The following is a 20,758-nucleotide window of genomic DNA, read 5'->3' on the forward strand; positions in this document are numbered from 1 at the left end:
ATACAGCCGACCTATTTGTAACCTAGACACCCCGGTATCTATATAAACCGCGGTACGGTACCATAGAGGACAGATTCATTCACATACGATCTCCCAGTAAACCACCTGTACTTTGTACCCCACCCCATCCATAATCAATTACCTATTCGAGAGGGTCCGAACCTGAATAAATATCGGTGTCCCCTTGTATCATGTTACCATCTAGCCAAGACTACCAGATCGAGACCCCTTACCTAAGTTCTACCGGCTTTAGCTCCGACACCAATGAGATCGCTCGTCTACGACTCGGCGCCGCGGCCACCGCGGACGACAGTCACCAAGGCACTCTAGTGTAACTTTATGTGTTATGCATAGTTGTTAAATCTACCAAACACCGTGTAGTGCATCAACCCAGCCAAACCAAACATCAGGCAAAAATTACTCCCCTGATGCAGCCAGCCTATATGAAGACTACCAAAGGACCAACTGAGTCACATAAGCAAGGAGGTAAAAAACGATGCGGACTACCAAACGTTTCTACTTCCTTTGAACGAGGCCACCTGCGACCTCGACTGAGCAACACACATGTGCAGCACCACTTAGGGTGTGTTTGGTAGTTATTCCCACCCTAGTATAGTTGTTCCCCTTTGAGACATGCTTAATCTAGACATGACGAGTACGTGCATCTGCAGTTGTTTGGTAGCAATGTATGTACTAATGCATGTTGAGCTAAGACTGTGTTTGGTAGCCTGCATCAGACAAGACATGGTGTGCTGATACGGTGTTTGGTAGCCTATATGAGGTAGGCTGCATGAACGGATATTTTGCCATACGTTCGATGAGATAATCTAAACAATTCAAGCAATAAAACATTACCACGCCAACATAATCTGAATGATGATAATGTGAAGAAAAAAATCAACAATTAACATAAGACATAATAACCATGAATTGTAGCAGTGCATCACTGATTTATATTACATTAGACATAATAACCATAAATTCTAGTAGTGCATCAATAGATTCATATTACATAACCTCATTCGAAATGCACTTTATAATAGTCATTACAAAAAGGATAGTCTCAACAAGCACCAACTAACACGAACTCAAAGAAGATCAGGATTAGCTTTCAAGATACATTTGAACGATGCTTTACGAACTTCATCATTCATCTTCACAAAGTTAAGACCTTTTGCCTTATGTTCTGTGAGATAATCTAAAACAATTAAGCGATCATTTTGATCAAACATAGTAAGGTCCATGACAGCCTTGTACAAGTCAGGGTGTGTTTCAGCATGGCAAGTCTTGTTGATAGCACTTGCAATCTCACGCATAGCATCAATCATGTCGCTGCACTGGATTGAGTCCTCAGTCAAACCTGATGCCCTCTTTCTCTTCTTATTTGAAGTAGGTGAAGGATCCTGAGTGGCACTGATTTGATGCCCTCTTTCTCTTCTTATTTGAAGTAGGTGAAGGGTCCTGAGTGGCACTAGCAGTAGGAAATATGAAGTTAAACCCAGAAAGATGTTGCAATACCTCATCAGTTGTTCCTTGCCCCTCGACATTGGGTTTATTTTTGTCTTCCACAACAATAGGCGTTCCCAGTGGCACACCGGTGGCCATTGCATAATTCCCGATGGCTTGCTTATTAGCAAAGCAATTTTCCATATAGTTGTAGTTCACAAGTGAGGAATTGAGCAATTCAGCATCTGCTGGATGATCCTACAACACCATTGTTTGAACATAAGTAATTAACAAAGACGTCATTTCAGCAATGAAGCATCATCATATGACCAAAGTAATTGACTACAAACATCATTTCAGCTATAAAATCTATTCATTTCCAGAACTACCATCTTCTCATCATCCCAGAGTGCCCCACTTAAACCCTTCAAATACACAATCCTTCATTTTCTTGTAAGCATACAATCCAGCCACTAGACCAACTCCTCTCACAATTAGTTGTCTTCGTTTTCTTGCCAATTCATCCATCTGTGACAATACAAACAAATAACAGAAAACTTAGCACACCATAATTTTTTCTATACAGCAACAAGGGCTCTTCCCTGTTCAAGGTCCCGAGCCAAGGCAGGAAGACAGGGTAGGGGAAGGAAGAGAGGAGGGCGGAGGAAGGGAAGGAGGGGGCGGATCTGCTACCTCTCCCGTGTCAGGATCTACTCCGACGACGGCAGTGAGTTGAGGCCAGCCAAGAGCAAGGGCGGGCCGGCGGCCAGTGAAGGGCCGGCCGAGCACAAGGGCGGGCTGGCAGCGAGGTAGACACCTTCAGCAAGGCGACAGAGAGATCGAAGAAGGGGACCGGCGACAGGGTAGCTAATCACCAGCAGCTAGGTCAAGGAAAGTGGATCAAGGGGCGAATTTTCTCCTATAGGGTCTCAGCCTCGCTCGCTCCCATTGTGCAGTCTTAGCCTCGCTCGACCCGGCAGGCCTGTCTGGGGTGCTTTGACTCAGCTATGCTGAGGCCCTTTTTTGCATCAGTTGGGCTATGCTCAAGCGAGCCCGTGCACTCTACCAACAAGCAAAAGTGGGTCGGATAGGAAACTTTTTGGCCTATACACTATGCATGCTACCAAACAACCCTTAGGGCCAGTTCTTTTGGGCAATTCTCCGAGAATTGACCCCCAAGAATTGACCCCCTCCCCAGCTTCTTCCAGAATTGCCACTTCATCTTTTTTTACAATTTCTAGCTAGTTAAGATCTAATTAGCCAGGAATTGTAAGAAAATAGGGGCAATTCTGGGAGAAGCTGGGGAGGGGGTTAATTATTAGAGAATCTTCTATATCTAAATAGCTAACCCTCACTAACATATTTCTCTCAACATGCAAATATGCCACATCATCAAGCAACATGCATGGCAAAAGGCCCACGAAAATTTCAACATATGCCGTGGGGATCGTGTCCTCATGGCTGCAGTCGTACGTCCAGTCCACGGTAAACGAACCACCCGGGCGTCGAGCAGAAGGTGAAGTCTGGCGTACAAGCTCGCACTGCCACCAGAAATCGAGCAGAAGGTGGGAAATCTGGTGTACAAGCTAACACTGCCACGGGAAAGCCGTATCCACCTGGTATTCTGTCTCCCAGCATTCGCGCCTGATTACACGCTCGTCTTCTCCGAGCTTCCACGGGCACCTGATTTGACAGAAACTACCCTGCTTAGGGAGGCGATTTTGAATCACCGTATGGTCAAGAGGGGCACCTCCGCCATGGTCCAACTCACAGTACACTGGTCTTCACTCCCGAAGACAACGAGGTGCTTCGCCAGCTGTTCCCATCGGCGCCAACCTGGGATGGGGCTCCTCAGCGGTTCCCATCAGCGCTAATCTGGTATGGGGTTCCTTCTCGAGACGAGGGCAATGTCACACTGGCACTTCAAAGTCAAGCACCGACCCACACCCCATACGGGTCATCACACTTCCACGGTGTGGGTAAAAATCACACGCTTCTACAACAAAACCTGTCTAAGGTAGGAACATCAGAGGACATCGAATCACCAAAAAAACACTCGAACCCATGGAACATTCTCGCTCCAACAAACCACTTGCTTCTGGGGTACCTGGGCACAAGGAACAAGGGAAGAAATACTATTCTCTTTTGTCCTCTTCAGCCTCATCATCTTCCAAGCTGAAAGCACTGCTAACACCAGCATTTCTGTCTTTGTCGATCTTTACCATCCCCACATCACCATCAGACCCTTTTGTCAGAGACTGAGCCTCATCATCGTCATCGTCGACAGTTTCGCCTGAATATGCATACCTGGACAAAGGAATCATGTGTTAGTTTGAGAGTAACTCCTAGTTAACCGTTTTCTTACGACCTACACCCTCAGTTCCTAGATATAAGATGTTTTGGCAGTTCAATTTAAACTGCCAAAACGCCTTACATTTATAAACAGAGGTAGTACTTAAACAAACCTAGACTATGCCTCTTATACATAGTGAACACCTAGATTATGCCTCGTATACGTAGTAAACACCTAGATTATGTCTCTTACAAGGCTCCAGACCATTGAAGAAGCAAAATATCTACCTTTGTGAGCTTTGGGAAGGTGCCCACAAATAACATATCACAATAAGCAAAACAAATGCAAGAATGTCCCAGAAGGCTGTTATGATCCAGGCACTCTGCCATCTCTCACTAAAGGGATCTGTTGCTTTGAAATAGACCTGCAAAACGAAGCCATGATAAGACGACAGGTACCAAAAATCAAGGCAAAGACCTTCAGATTAATTAAGATAGCTTAGTGACTGTTGATCAATGATCAGCTAGAAGAACTCATTTTGCAAACAGACCATAATGAAAATTTTGTCTCTCGAGTTCACAACAATACTTGGCACAAACAACGCCAGAAAATGGTGAAGATAATAGAGGCTCATAAATTTGCATATTTTCGACTAATCTATCAGCCTATGAACAATGCCACATGCATGTGATGAGGATCAAAACTGCATACTGCCCATCAATCTATTTCATTTCATGCCTTTGGTAGCCAGAGTAATAAGCATATACGAGCGAAAGCTCATTCATTTAGACACACATTAAAAAGAGTCAACACAAAAAAAAAAACATCACAGTTTTCACCAAGGAGACATGTTGATATACAATACCTATCACAATCTTGAATTATTAAACTAATCTTTCTTCTACAACTTATCGGGTGTCTTATAAGACTAATGACGTGTGATACATATTATTCAAAATTTGCAATCCTGGCAAACATTTGAACTTCCTAAACATAGAGTTACAATTTTAGACAACTGATGTTCAGCTTTGGAAACCAAGGGCCTGTTCGGATCTCCTCCGGCTCCATGCTCCGCGAAGTCCGTGTGCGGAGCCGGGTCAAACATTTGAACTTCCTAAACATAGAGTTACAATTTTAGACAACTGATGTTCAGCTTTGGAAACCAAGGGCCTGTTCGGATCTCCTCCGGCTCCATGCTCCGCGAAGTCCGTGTGCGGAGCCGGGCCAAACGACCTAGCTCCAAGAAGCCAGCTTCGAGAAGATGTCCCGGGCTAATTTGGAGGAGTCGGAGAAGCTGGGAAATCCCAGCACCACGAGAGTTGATGGAACGCCTCCCTCACACCGTCAAGTGGAAAATGGACGGTTCGGTAAATTTCAGCCAAATTATGCTGGACTGCCACTAAAGTGGTCAAGCCGGCCTCACCCCACTCAACCAGCCTCCTGTTCGTCACTCCAGGGCGCTGCTACCATCCCGCAACCTCAACAACGCCCAGCCGCCACCCCGCCTACTTCCTCCTCCTCGGGTGCAGCCAGATCGAGCGGCACGCCTAACCCCACCAGCCAATCACAGCACGAGCATCATCATCAAACCGCATCATCATCAAACCATTGAGTGTAATCATCAAACCGCTGAGGTATAAGCAGACAGCGCCTCATGGTAAGTGGGAAGAGCCTCCTCATAGGCCAAGACCTGTTGGTCGTAAGCACGAACCGCAGCCTCATCAGCAAGCTTAGCTGCATCCTTAGCAGCCCAAGGAACATCCACAGCAAGAGACGGTGGCGTCAGCGGAATAGGAGTCACAAGAGGGAACCAAGCATGGCGGGCAGGGGACCTCGCCAAAAAGAACACCGCAGAGACGAATGCCACGGATATGGATGTCTATAAAGGCAACGAACTCGGCGTACTTAGTACCCTAAAAAATCATCTGGCAAGGATGGTGACATAGCCCGACAATATAGACATCCTTTTTTTTATCCTCAACCAATTCAAGGCAAAATAACGAGTGAGGAAGCAGCCACCCGAGCGAGGAGGCCCAACCCAGCCGACTCAGCCCAGCCAAATGAGCTAGGAAGCATCAAGTGCCGGGCAACAAAATCCGGCAGGAGGCGCCGAAATCCGGAGGAAGACTGGTGGGCTCCTGCAGGGGACGGCGAAATCGGGCAGCATTTGGGCGGGATCCGATGGGATGGGGATGGCCCAACGGGATATGGCAAGTGACAACTAAAAGGCATGATCCGGCGGCCGGCAGGTGGAGTTGACTAGGGCGGCAGGATCCGACTGGGTGGAGATGACCCGAGGGCAACCTCCAAGGCAGCGTAATCCAGCAGGGAATCAGTGGGGCGAAGCAGAAGCCATCCGGACGAGCAGACGGGGCAATGGCGGTTGACCAGACGGTGTGAGGTGAGCATCACGCGAACATGCGGGTTGAGAAAAACAGTGATGGCTGGCCAATACACTCGGACAACAAAAGGCAACGGCGGCGCGAGATCATATCGCAAAAGCACGAGTTGCGTTGCACACGGGTTCTAATACCATGTTAAGAAATATGCAACTTTTGCATGTAGTAAATATGCAGGAAGGCCTTATACAATAGGAAAAATACACAGGCTATACGTGGAACATAATATAACTCTTAACAGTCGTGACCAACACGATCGAGGAGCCCCACTTATCATGAAAATATTTAAACGAATTACGTAAAACAATTTGTACTCCAAATTTTTCTTAATAAAACAACCTATACTTACCTAATACTGACGGGCAATTCCTATACATACACAACTAGGACTCTCCATAAGTGACTACTGCTTCTTTTAATTAACTATATATATAAATACATCCTACCACCCTGAGGTAGTTACCCCACATGCGGACACGGATTTTTGGGACATGGTGGCAAGCAAGGATGGAATCTAGGCAGTCCATCCATGCTATAAGATTAGGAATTAATATAGTGATTGAAGGAATACCCAAACGATACGTCAGGTTAATTCGGCAAATACGCGTACATGTGTTGGTAGCTAGCCATCTTAAATGGAGCTGGATACACACGCATGCACATGCAAAGTACGGTCCCGACTATTATGTCGTGTTAATGTGACACAGACAATTTAAAATGCTGGTCGACAGTGTTTAAAGGTGGATGTCTTGAATACGTATGCCTTGAATGGCATTTAACAAGTGTGGCCCTTCCGTTTTTGTTCTGGTTTGTTTTGCCCAAGTTCTTTTTGCCTGTGCATAATTGAGGTGTACTGCTATATTCGTTCATCAGATCTATGCGTTCATGTTAATGGTGTAGTATTATCTCGCGGATGATGGATACCTCCCTAAGAATGAATGTAAACAACATACACACATTGCGGTAATGAAAACATTCACGGGAAGGTAACGCAAAACAGGTCTTTGGTTCTGAAAGTTAGGCATGATAGAATTAGCGCAGGCAACTGGAATACTCCTACACTGTACAACCTTCTTCAACCTGCTAGCTGGGAGAAGATAGAAGGTGACCATGGCATCAAGCTCCAGCGACAGCAGAAGGTTAAGCGTCTGTTAATGTTTTCTACTAGCAAGACCTCTGAGAACATACCCAGCCATTACATTCAAGGCAGCAGATCAGGGGAGAGAACACCCTCGTCGTTCTGTCCATTTAGTAGAGTAATGTGAGACATACAGGAGGAGCACTTGAGACTGCGAGAACTAGGGAAGAGGATTACTGAAAGGGCTGCGGGATGCAGACTAGTGGTCTTCTCCAAATAAATGAAAAATTAACTCCTCCCGTCAGATTGGTGGGCCATGATCACTAATTGACTTTAGGAATACTTTGCCCTAAGAAATGCATATACCTGACGAGTGTATTACAACTGCACGAATCACGCGGGAATGGGCGGGTGTGATATCGACCTCGTGTGGCACCATGTCCACTCGTGATTTATCGCCCCATATGCCTCATATATATCAATTTATCATTTTAAATATGTTCATATACTATATCTAAGATATTTCAAAACAAGTTACATGAAAAAATTGCATATGAGCCCATAGTTTTTGTTATATTTGTGAAATACGTACATATTTGTACGTAAAAAAAGTATGCTCAAAATATGGTACATACTACCTAAAAAGTAGTATATATACTCCCTCCGTTTCTTTTTACTCCGCATATAAGATTTGGTCAAAGTCAAACTACACAAAGTTTGACCAAATTTATATATAAAAATATGAACATCTACAATATTAAAACTATATAGTATGAAAATACATTTCGTGGTGCATCTGATAATGTTGATTTCATATTGTCAATGTTTATATTTTTTAATATAGAGTTAGTCAAACTTTACAAAGCTTGACTTTGACCAAATCTTATATGCAGACTAAAAAGAAACGGAGGGAGTACTACCTAAACATTGCTATATACTACATACTACACAGTACATACTCAGTTATACTACATACAACATACAAAACGCAAGTGGTGGTAACTACCACTGATGGTAGTAAACATTTGTATAAGCATACATACATACATACATACATACATACTCCCTCCGTCTGGAAATACTTGTCATCAAAATGGATAAAAGGGTGTGTGTGTGTGTGTGTGAGTGTATAGGGAAAATGGATTCTGCCACCTAGTGGTAACTACCACCAAAGAATCCACCGTTAGATCTGAGCGTGTTCTTTTTCTTAGATCACCAGAGTCATGGCGGGTTAGACTAGGTTCCACCAACCCGTTTGGTATTATATTAATTATATTTATAGTAGATTAGTTGGTACTTATCCACGGCGTACTGATCGTGAGCTTATCCCATAATTTGGCTAGGTATATAACTACCATCGAACAACCTTGCTAGCTTTTAGATATCGATCTGGCCGGCCGGCCGGCCGCATACATGCACCGATAAATGATCGTCTTTTGTCCCTCAATCTACACAAATTTTGTTTTGACCACCGATGTTGACTGCAGCCAACTGGATCAGGAGGAGCTCGGATACATGTTTTAACAGATCCATGCATCATCAAAGCATTCATACTGTTCTTGATTGGTTTCATTTTGACAGATTCTTGATTGTTTTCTTTTTTTTTCTGGCTTCTGTAGTCACCTTTTTTTTTGCGAGAGGCTTCTGTAGTCACCTGCAGCCATGTGTACATGGTACTATGATTCATTACGGCGAACGCTGCCTGCTCCCGCGCGGCATGGAGACGACGATGTATGGCTTCATCTCTAGCACGGCGACAACATATGGTTGGTTATCATACTCAGCGCCAACAGCGATGATAGATTACTTCTCCGGATTGGTGGCGGGTGGCGGCCACGACGACAAAGAGTTGCGCCGACATGGCTGCTCCAACGTGGTGGACGGCGGCAACGACGACGAAAACTATACACCAGTTCTGACTTCGCCGGCGTCCTCGCGGCGGCGTAGACGGTTCTAACTTTTCTTTTCTCAGGCACGAAGAAACATCATCGCCGAACAGCTAGCCGATCATGAACCCCGGCCAGACGGAACGGATGTCGTGCTAGTCAGCTATACGAATAAAGCCATAGATCGATGCTTGCTACTCTCCATGATGCATCATACATGCATGACATATTGACATTACATCTGCATCATGTACGTACATGCCATGTACTTCATCTGTTGATCAGTTGCATCTTGTAATGACGTAAAACATACTCTTGTATATCTATACTCCATATTGTTACCTCTCCTTTTACATACTTTTGTATGGCTGCTACAAAAAAACTATTTTATGTGTGATCATTGCAACTGTATTTGATTAAATTTCGACATGGACATGGCTTGCTGATACATGAACTAAAATACTTTATAGTTCATACTATATATTTCATACTCTAGAAAGATCATATATGTTAATAACGATATACTCCGTACTCTTTTTAGAAGGACGAAAATGTAATTCATAACGTGTTAGTCCAACAATAATACTCCATACTTCACACTCCATACTCCATGCTCCATACTTCATACTCCATACTCCATACTTCATACTCCATACTCCAAAAAATATATACTATAAACTCCATCTCTAAGAAAACTATAGTATATACACCCCAAAAGGTTATTCTATATTCTCGACACTCAATAAAAAGTAAATATACACATACTTATTATTCATGCGTGGATATGCTCCAGTCTTTGTAAAAATATCATATACTCCATACTATTTTAAAACTCCTAATTCATTTTGCATGTATATATAATCCAGACAACTTTCTGTGCAAAAATATTTCTGAATTTTCCCTCCTTTATTGAGTGAATATGCTCCCTCTCTTATGATTGGTCTACATTTGATAATTTGCACGTCATGTACAAACACCCCATAGTAAGTTTAGGAAAATTGAAAAAAATATGTCATACAGAAAAAAAAGTACATGCTACTAATTCATTTTTGTAGTTGCACGCTTCTAATTCTTAATGGATAATATACATATACTACATACTCATTCCAAAGTAGGATAGTCTGATTTTTCAAGGAGTATAGAGTGGACCTACTATGCACTTATCCATTCGAGTGACGTGCATGCACGCGGCCAAGAAATTAGCAGGTCGTTGTAGGTTGTTACGTACGGTAATTATTTAATTACTAAATTGAATTTTCTAGTTTGTTAGTTGAGCTAATGGATCCTTGTACGATCCGCTAACCCATCTGGCTTGCACAGACTTGGAGACACATGGCAGTCAAATAAGTAGGAGGTAACTACCACTGCTTGTAGATAAAATTTGTCATATACATGTCAAATATAGTATCTGTCAATATTGTTAGGAAAGCAACTTGTCTTTATTGAAGGCCCAAGGGGCATATATACATTACACATGACTTGAGGTGTAAGGAAACTAAACATAGACTAATAAGGACTCCTAGACCAATACTAATACTCCTTAACACCCCCCCCCCCTCAAATGCAAAGCATAGGCAATAGCATTGCATTTGAAGAAGTGTAATACTAAAAAAATGATAATCCAAATCCGCATCTTGAGTGTTGTCGTAGCATGAAGAGTCTTCAAAACCTGTCGAGTCGCCAAAGGGGATAAAGATGAGATGGCACATCAGATGAAGACACCGCATCAATAGAAGATACAAGAGAAGTATGAAGAGAAGATGGGTTGTCGAAAGAAGATGGCACATCAAGAGAAGAAGCATTGCTTAAAGAATCATGGCCCATGAAAACCGACGGCGAAAGAAGCACAGCGGCAAGAGAATGGGCTTAGATCAACAATGCATAGAGAGGCCACATAAATCCTATACAAAGGACAATGACCAGAAAAAGGGTGACGGACATAGGTATGGTGGACTCACATGACATGAGAAAGCACAAAATATCAACGGATTTGGTGGACGCAGCGGAAATTATAGAAAACAAGGAAGCTAAAAAGCACACATGAACTAGATACGATGGCAGCAGAAGAAAAAATCATGGTGCCGAGGGCCAAGACCAAGCAGAGCACCCGTGTTGCGCTCCTGACTATGAAGAGGGCCAAGCAGAGCTCCCATGTTGTGCTCCTGACTGTGAAGAGGGCCAAGCAGAACTCCCGTGTTGTGCTCCTGACTGTGAAGAGGGTGGTCTCTCTGAGCTAGAAGAGTCAACAGCAAGACCGGCAGAACGTGGTGAAGAAGAACCCGAAGCTGCAAGTAGACACTTAAGTCGCACAATATCCTGCTCAATCAGGGACACTGATGAAGGGGTCGGAATAGAAGCACAAGTCCTCGAAGAAGATATTCGCCCCTGGCGCATGTGCCGCTTCTTCAAAAAGCACTCAGACTCGGGATGATCATCCTTGTTGCAGTAGCCGCAATGAGAACGAGAGCGGCCCTCACCACTAGGAGAAGTGGGCAGGAGTGGCAGAGCACTGAAGCGTGAAAGTAGACGCTTAAGTCGAACAATATCCTGCTCAATCAGGGACACTACTGAAGGGGGCGGAATAGAAGCACAAGTCCCCGAAGAAGATATGCGCCCCTGGCGCATGTGCCGCTTCTTCAGAAAGCACTCAGACTCGGGATGACCATCCTCGTTGCAGTAGCCGCAGTGAGAACGAGAGCGGCCCTCACCACTAGGAGAAGTGGGCAGGAGTGGCAGAGCACTGGAGCGTGAAAGAGGTGGTGTAGTAGAAGCTCGAGCAGCAAGCACAGAGGGAACCTCAAATAAACCGGCACCACGTAGGCGAGTCTCTTCAGCCCGAATCTTAAGAAAGCGCCTCCATAAGAGCAATACAGCTACGGGCAGACAACTGAGCGCGCCGTGGCTCAAATTCTGGACGAAGTTGAGACAAGAACTCATAGACGCGATGAAACTCCAAGTCGGCCCGCACAGCTTGGCAACACTGACAAGTACGACAACCAGCGATGCCAAGGGAGTCAAGCTGGCGCCAAATGGCAGAACTCTGTGAGTAGAAATCATCAACAGTGGAGTCACCCTGCTAAAGAGCATGCTCCTGGCGAACCACAGATAGATACAAGGCATCACCGGATGGTTGATAGCGCTGGCAAAAACATGTCCACATCGCAAAGGCGGTAGCGAGGCCCATAAGTCAGAGGCAAACTGAGGCAAAACGCTGGAAGTGAGAACAGCTGCAGCACGAGCATCATCATCAGACCACTGAGTGCAACCAGCTAGAGCATCACGGTAAAAGTGAAGGGCCTCCTCATAGGTCAAAACCTGTTGCTCATAGGCACGAGTTGCGGACTCATCAGCAAGCTTAGCGGCATCCTTAGCAGCCTGAGGAGCATCCGCAGCAAGGGACGATGGTGTCGGCGGAGTAGGGAGCCACGGGAGGAACCGGGCGCGGCGGACAAGAGACCTCGCCAGATAGAACACCCCAGAGACAAATACCACGCATATGAATGCGGAAGCCAACAAACTCACATGTAAGTTTGTACCGTCAAAAACCACCGAGCAACAAGGAACGACGACATAGCCTGATGACATAGTGCCTGTTTTCTTTACTCAAAAGCAAACCAGCCACAGATGGAAGCAACAACACCGGTACTAGCCACCCAACAAAGTCAATGGAGGCAGTCAACAGAGGCAGCAAACAATGGGAGATCCGCGTCCGCTGCCTAATCCTGTAGAAGACGAGGCACCGTGATATGCTGCAAGATCTCACTGGAAGCGGTGGAACACGGCGACCGGCGGCGGAATCCGACTAGGGATCACGAGAGACAGCGGCCGGCGACGGGATCCGACTGGAGGACAGCAGATCGAGCTCAGCTGAACGGGACGCCTACGAATCTGAGCGGAGCAGCCTGGGAATCAACAGATGAGGGCGTAGCACAGGCCGGGCGGGTGGCTGACTGGAACCGGGCAGACGCCACGCGTGGCTGGAGACGTGCAGCCGAGGCAACCAGAAGGAGATGAGCGAGCATAAAAGCTAGCAGCAGCCAGACATGAGCAGATCACGTCGGCGAGGAGATAGGATCGAGGAAAGATACGAGATCGATACGAAACCGATCGGTACGAGCACGAGTTGCGGCATGCGAGAAAAAAATAACCTAGGCTCTAATACCATGTTAGGAAAGCAACTTGTCTTTATTAGTCTAATATATATATATATATATATATATATATATATATATTACACATGACTTGAGGTGTAAGGAAACTAAACATAGACTAATAAGGACTCCTAGACCAATACTAATACTCCTTAACAAATACATACATATATATATACACACACACACACATATAGGGAAAATACATCCTACTACCAGGTGTAGTTACACCCATGTCTCATATATTACCATGTTGTAGTATATACACTACTTTATTATTTTTAGTATGTTAGTATACTATATCTAAGATACTCCAAAGTGAGTTCTATGAAAAAATTGCAAGTGAGCCCATAGTTTTTATTGTATTTGTGAAATACGTACATATTTGTATGTAAAGTGAAGTATGCTCAAAATATGGTATATGCTACCAAAGAAGCAGTTTGTATTATCTAAACACTCTTATATACTACATACTACACGTACATACACTCTGATATGACAGAGCATGATTGGTTTGATGCCAAAAATTGGCATGCCAACATTTGGCATACATGATATGATAGAGCATGATTGGTTTGATAGTGTTTGGTTGGTTACCAATTTTACTTGCCAACCTCACAAGAAGTTGTCAATTTTTGGTCAACTTTTGATATTGCCAATTGTTAGCTTGCCAAGTATTGGCAATGCCAAATGTTGGCATCAAACCAATCATGCTCATAGATACTACCTAGAACGTACAAAACAAAAGTGGGAGCAACTACACCCGGTAGTAGGAAAATTTTGTCTTTTCCTGCCGAGCAGAGTGCTTCGCCCAACCTTTCATCCTTTTCCTGAGCATCATTCCTTGAAAATCGCCTTAAATTGTCCCACCTTTTATTGACTTATCAAATATACTTGTGTTTTCCTTGGTAAGCTATTAAGTGATTACAATATAAAATCCTAAAATATATTTAGGTACGTAAATTACCGGTAGGATCTGATAAACATGTATACAATCACACTAATATGTACATGTAAATCATGGGCTAACGTACTAGAATATTTATACCCAATTGCAACGCACCGGCAATTATCTAGTTATACATTAAAAAACTTAAACCCTTCCCCATTCCGATCATTTTCGTCCAATCCTATTGATTCTAGGGTATACCCATGATAAAACTGACAAAATCGCCGATCTCTCCAATTGTTAGGATCATGGGACGACTTGGTCTCCCTTCCTATCCATACCCTAAGCCACTTTCATCTGATACGATGGCCCCTCTCCCATGGTCATCGCCAGTGGCGTAGCCAGGCCCCAGGCTACCAGGGCCATGGCCTGGGGCATGGCAGCTTGTCCCTTCATTGATTGTAGCTTGAGAAACACTATTTCGCATTGTTTAGCATTGTAGCTAGGCTGTTGGCCCGGGGCGTATCTCCAACCTGGCTACGCCTTTGGTCATCGCAGCCGGCAAGTAACGCGTATAAGCACGTCAGTTCCTCGACATGGAGTTCTCTCGGCGCGGCCCTTCCGCTCTCTCTCTCTCCTTCAACCACACCATCAAACATCCAGTCCAACGTAGTATGCACACAAGTTCCTCGTTTGCTCCTCTGCACGTGAGGCTGGATCAGTATTTCATCACCACTAAGACAGACGAATCCCTTGCCTTCTCAGCTCAACCCGAAACACATCTACCTCTCTTATTTCTCTTCGCTGCGGCGAGCATTGTTGGGCGACAGGCAGGCATCATAGACAATGGGCTTCGTAGAACTCTCCCCTTGCAATCGCCTGACTGAGTAAGAGTCGCATCCATGGGGAAGCAGGAGGTCGTAGGCAACAGCTTGACAAAGAAATAAGCAGGCAGAGGATGGTCGATTGAAGTAGGGAAGAGGAAGTCAAAGGCAATAGCTTAAGAGAAAATAGCGGGGAAGAGGATGGCCGACGTGTAAGCCTCGCCGCCGAGCAAAGAATAAGGTGCAAGTTTCTGCTGTCCGACCACTCCAGTGCTCTAGGCATATGTGAACTGCTTCTCATTAGGAAGATGTATGTATGTGCTCACACTGGATCTATCTATATTTTATGTGCAGACCATCAATGCTAAATAAGCATTTGTAATTGGTGTTGCATAGTTTGGAACTTCGATATGTACAGGCTAGCTACTAATGCTATGGTGCTTTCTTAAAAGATGAGCTGCCAACGTATTGCTGCATCGGCTATATCTATCTTAGATAACCATACATTACTACATGTACATTGTAGATGGTCAAGAAGATGTATAGTTGGAAAAATACATTACATGGGCTGTTATATTTGCTTACCTAAAGAACAAATTTATTTTTATGCAAGATAATCACCCTTTATAAGCAAGAGGTTATATGAACCATATACTTCCATCCCATCCCTCTAACCAAACACTAAGATTGTATCATTCCGGTATATCTAATTATTAACTTTAGTTGTGTAAGGTGATACCTGGAGAGAGTGGTGTCCCTCAACATAAGCTTGTAGTGGCTCACTTCCGATTTCGGATTTGTGTTCAGCAGGATAAGCATGCCAAAGTCACCAGAACGAAGTGGTGGAAGCTCAAGGGGGAGGCAGCTCAGGCTTCTAATGAGGGTGGTTATTAAGGAGGGCCGTTGGGAGGGAGGAGGTTGGGAGGGAGGAGGTGATGCAAACAATATATGGATGAAGATGTGACTTGCATTCGTAAGGTGGCTTCAAAGGAGAAGAAAGACTGTTTCAGATGCCTGCACCTGGATTGGAGTGCAGACAACATAGAGGAGTACAAGGTGGCAAAGAAAGCCGCAAAGCAAGCTGTGAGTGAAGCAAGGGGTCGGGCGTATGAGGACCTCTACCAGCGCGACAAGGAAGGCGAAAGGGGCAACTATAAGACGGCCAAGGTCCTAGAGAGGAAGACGAGGGATGCCAACCAAGTCAAATGCATCAATGACGGTGCAGATTAACTCCTAGTGAAGGACGAGGAGATCAAGCATAGATAGTGTGAGTACTTAGACAGGTTGTTCAATGGAGAGAATGAGAGCTCAACCATTGAGCTGCATGACTCCTTTGATAATATCAGCATGCGTTTTGTGCGACGAATCCAGGAGTCTGAGGTCAGAGAGGCTTCAAAAGGATGAAAGGAGGCAAGGCGATGGGCCCTGGTTATACCCCCATTGGGATGTGGAGAGGCCTCGAAAAACATAGCGATAGTATGGCAAAATAAACTTTTCAACCGCATTTTTCAGGCAAACAAGATGCCAGAAGAATGAAGGCAGGGTATCTTAGTACTCCCTCCGTCCGGAAAAGCTTGTCCCAAGCTTGTCCACCAAATGGATGTATCTAGCACTAACTTGGTGTTAGATACCAACCTTCAAGAACAAGGGGGGTGTCCAAAGTTATACTAACAACTGTGGAATTAAGCTGGTGAGCAATACACTGAAGCTATGGGAGAGTTATTGAGCATCGCTTAAGAGGAATGACAGGCGGGACAAAATTTCAGTTTATTTCATGCCTGGTAGATCGACCATGGAAGTCATTTTCTTGATACGGCAACTTAGGCGAGATACAGGGAGGAAAAGAAGGACCTGCATCTAATGTTCATTAACTTGGAGAAGGCCTACGATAAGATACCGCGGAATGTCATGTGTTGGGCCTTGGAGAAACACAAAGCCCAACAAGTACATTACCCTCATCAAGGACATGTACGATAATGTTGTGACAAGTGTCCGTACAAGTGATGGCGCCACTAATGACTTTCCTATTAAAACAGAACTGCACCAAACCATTTTGCCATGGCTTCAAACCATTTTGCCAGGGTAAGCTTTGAGCCCTTATCCTTTTGCCATGGTGATGGATGAGTTCACAAGGGATATTAGAGCCACCAATACTATCACAGTAAGGGGCTGCCAAACCATTATTTACATGTCATTGATGTTTATCTAAGCAGGCCAAGACTGATGCATGTCCGTGCATTGAGTGTGATAGGTTGCATTGAGTGTGATAGGTTGTCCTGATGTGCAAATATGAGGATGCTGCAGTCCATTTGCGGAAGCGGCGCAACAAAGCGCGTGACGTGAAATGCTTCTAGTTATATCATGTGATCCCCACACCTACGAAGGATGGGACATCACACAAAGACATATTGGCAGCAATATTTCCTAAGAAGGCAAATACAGACAACATTTTGATGTGTTCAAGAAAAAAGATACTTCCTAAGAATCACATTAGGGCATGGCCAATGCATAGCCTCAGGGTGATGCCTCGCATGCCATGTAGGATCAGATATCAGGAAAAGTAGGTTCAGATGGGGAAGCGGGATCCTCTGCAAGAGGCGGGTGCTTGGAGAGAAAATGTGTGGTCCGGTGTAAAAAGCTAAAAAGTTGAAGTGGAGAGTAGAGATGCATGTGTACTAGTCTTTATTTTCTACTCCTTGATGAGGCCCCCTAGTGGTAGCTTACATTGGGGAGAAAAGATCAATGTAGGTGCCTCAAACCACTTTTTCTCATGGGGCATCTATATCCATATGCCACCATAGTTCATGCCCTTAATGAAGTAAATATTTAATCGGATTATGAAGTACAGTCTGAAGCGGTCACAATTTTTATTGTCCATGTATATAATGGGATTTACGCACCTCATAGCCAATCCAGACAACTGAAGCTATGACAGAGACCGCCAGTGCATTTGTGAACTTTCTGTATATATCCAATTTCACAGAACTCCTCCTTGCCTGATGAATAAGAAAAGAAGAAAGCTCCAGTAGCAACACAATATACAGTTTTCTAAATCAGGATCCAACATGCTTGCTAATAAACTTTCAAACAATTAATAAACTATCCTTCTTGCCCTCTTTCTAGACAGACTTATTTCAGAATTGACTCCTCGTGGTGAATCCAAGTTAAGCCACATCACCCCTTAAATAATCCATGAAAATATTAGGAACTCGGATGGCTTAAGAAATAAACTATTACACATGGGCGGCCCATAACTGGGGGTTTCTAGCATACTAATCACTCACTAGACCTAAGTTAGATATGTCTCCTCATGGAATTGCTAGTGCACCACTTTCCTTTTACCAGGATGCTAGAGCAATACTTGAGTAACCAGTAGTTTTCACAAACCAAACAGCAGAATAACATAATATGACTTTACCATTACAACATAAAAATAAACACTTTAAACATTACAACAAATGTTCCTCACCTGTAATTTCTCGAGAGTGCGGGAAAGAGAAGTGAAAATCCAAAGTATGAGAAAAGCATCCAAAAATGCATCAGGAAGGACAAGGAAAAGCTTTGCTTTGCCTGAGATGTCATTAATTGTTCCAACATTTTCTGAAATATCCAGTAATTCAGAAGCCAGGAAATATGTAAGCCCAAGGAGTAAAACCTTAGAGGTGAGCCCTCCTAGAGTTGGGCGAACAACACCGTATCCCATGGATATAGAAAGGATCAGTAGACGGGAAATTGTTTTTCTGATAGCGCCAACAGTTACAACCCAAGTTGTAATTCCGACAGGTCGTACACCGCTGCTGTTGAAGTTTAAGTACTCAAAGTACCATAGTGTCATCTCAAACAGTCCAAGAGCAATTACTAGTGTGATCCAATTCTGTATTGGCAGTATATCCCTCCAAAACCTTATGTAATTGCTAAACCAGACAACCATGACTAACAGATATGCCAGCGACATGAAAACATAAAATCTCATCAGAGGTGCCATTCGTCCTGGTAGGTACCCCCCAGGATTTCTCCAGATTGTCTTCCCACTCATAGCAAGGCCCCTTAGTTTTGGATCACAAGAAATGAAGAACAAGTTGTACATGCCTGTCTTTGTAATGTGAACTTCCTCGTCATCCAACTTCACTGAAAGGTGATTAGCACTGAAGTGTGTATCTACCACGACAGGCCAATCTGGGTCATCAGAAGATGGCCTCCTGATTACTTCACCTTGTTTGCAGCCCTCTAGTTTAGCAAGGTCAGGGGTGCAACAAATGGACCTCTGTCCACCATAGGCAGAACCCCCAATGTTATCCCTGTCAGCTGCTTCAAATAAAATAGCTTGCACCAAGCCTGTACTATGTGCCATTTTTGCATGTGATTCTGCTGATTCTGCGTTCCTCCAGAAAGTAACATTCACAAACCTGTAACAACATCCAGAAAGTAACATTCACAATCCTGTAACAATATCCAGCCATCAAGTTAACAACAAATTCCAAACCACTCCGCTTATCGAAAGAGCATACTACACTTGATTAGTAAGCTCACATCTACAAGTTTCAAAGCAGTTTACAAGCATATTGGTAATCCAGTGAACAAAAGAGTTAAAACACTGAAACAGAAAGAAAACTGTCAGTAAAAGTGAATACTTCATCATGTTCATCTCACCAACATCATCTCAAATACGACACAGGCCAACATACGTATCAACAACTCTCGAATTTTGTGCATAATGAACTGAAAATTACAATGGGTGGGAAGAATGTGGGTTGCAGGCATGCAGCTTGAACTATTAGCAATCCAAAATTTCTTTGAGGCGCATGGGAGCAAGCTAAAATGCTTAATCCACGAGAAACCACGTCAAACTCGAATTAAATGTTAGTGAGCAAGCAAAGCAATGATAGAGCCGCTATTCACAGCCCGTCCAAACGCAACGAATCACACAGAAAAGCACACGCCCCTGGCCTTACTTGATGAAGGAGGAGGCGGGGGCGGCGAGATCGGCCCCGTCGGCGACGATGCCCTCGCTGCCGCCGGAGAGGAGGAAAGCGTTGCCCACCTCGCGGAACGACTCGCGCCCGTAGGTGTGGATCGACGCCTCCGCACGGCCCCACCACCCGCCGCCGGCGGCAAGCACGAGGGCCGCCAAGAGCGCGCCGAGGCGGAGGGGGTGGGGATTCATGGGAAGCGCCAGAGATCTCGAGACGAGGGCGAGCGGCGTGTGGGTGTGGGGTGGTGGTGGTAGATCGGTCACTCCGTTGTAGGAGTAGCTCACTGCTATACTTCTCACCGGAAGCAGGCGGCGTGGGGAAAGAGGCGAGCAGATAGGTGGTTGGTTTTATTTGGAAAAATGACTTTTTAGTGGTGGGCAAATCTATATCTATATCTTTCCCTCATAATAAGGCCAACTCCACCGCGCGATCCTATCTTGTCCGGCCTCGTCCGTTTGGGTAAAAGAAACAAAAGAGGCGGCCCAGCGCGCGGGAGCAAACGGACTTTTGTCCGTTTTGTGTCCGCTTTCGACCCATCCGCGGCCCAAGTTTGCGCCGCTTTTGGGGTGAAACGGACAGCACGCGGACGCGCGGGTCGTCTGCGCATGTCCTCCCCTGGCCCGCCCGTCGGTGGCACAAGGCGGGCCTTTTTCTATCCGCCCCCTCCCTCCCTCCGGCCGCACCCCCTCCACTCTTCCCCACTCTTCCCCTCGCTGCTGCCATTGCAGTCGTGCAGTTCGGACGCGAGCTCGCCCAACCCCTTCCCCTCGGCACCGCCGAGCTAGCCAACCACGGCCACCTGGTTTGCGCACCCGCCGG

At 45.0% G+C, this 20,758-nt stretch overlaps 1 protein-coding gene across 4 annotated transcripts; it reads right to left on the minus strand.

Moving 5' to 3' along the window:
• Positions 1-1,006: 1,006 nt before the first annotated feature.
• LOC125551507 (Lung seven transmembrane receptor family protein) lies at positions 1,007-20,274 on the minus strand. 4 transcript variants are annotated; one of them, XM_048714770.2, is made up of 6 exons: positions 19,919-20,274; positions 18,436-19,372; positions 17,867-17,962; positions 4,027-4,163; positions 3,554-3,753; positions 1,007-1,704 (listed from the first exon to the last, which is right to left on the minus strand). In XM_048714770.2, the coding sequence occupies exons 1-5, from the start codon at positions 20,128-20,130 to the stop codon at positions 3,582-3,584; spliced, it is 1,554 nt and encodes a 517-aa protein (XP_048570727.1). In that variant the 5' UTR covers positions 20,131-20,274; the 3' UTR covers positions 1,007-1,704; positions 3,554-3,581. The 4 variants fall into 4 exon arrangements, with proteins under 4 accessions (XP_048570727.1, XP_048570728.1, XP_048570726.1 ...); XM_048714771.2 differs by lacking the exon at positions 1,007-1,704 and adding an exon at positions 1,769-1,974; XM_048714769.2 differs by lacking the exon at positions 1,007-1,704 and adding an exon at positions 2,861-3,458.
• Between the last annotated feature and the right edge of the window lie 484 nt (positions 20,275-20,758).

This window comes from Triticum urartu, chromosome 4A (genome assembly GCF_056163025.1).
Source record: "Triticum urartu cultivar PI428250 chromosome 4A, HENAU_Tu73, whole genome shotgun sequence".
Classification (NCBI taxonomy): Eukaryota; Viridiplantae; Streptophyta; class Magnoliopsida; order Poales; family Poaceae; genus Triticum; species Triticum urartu.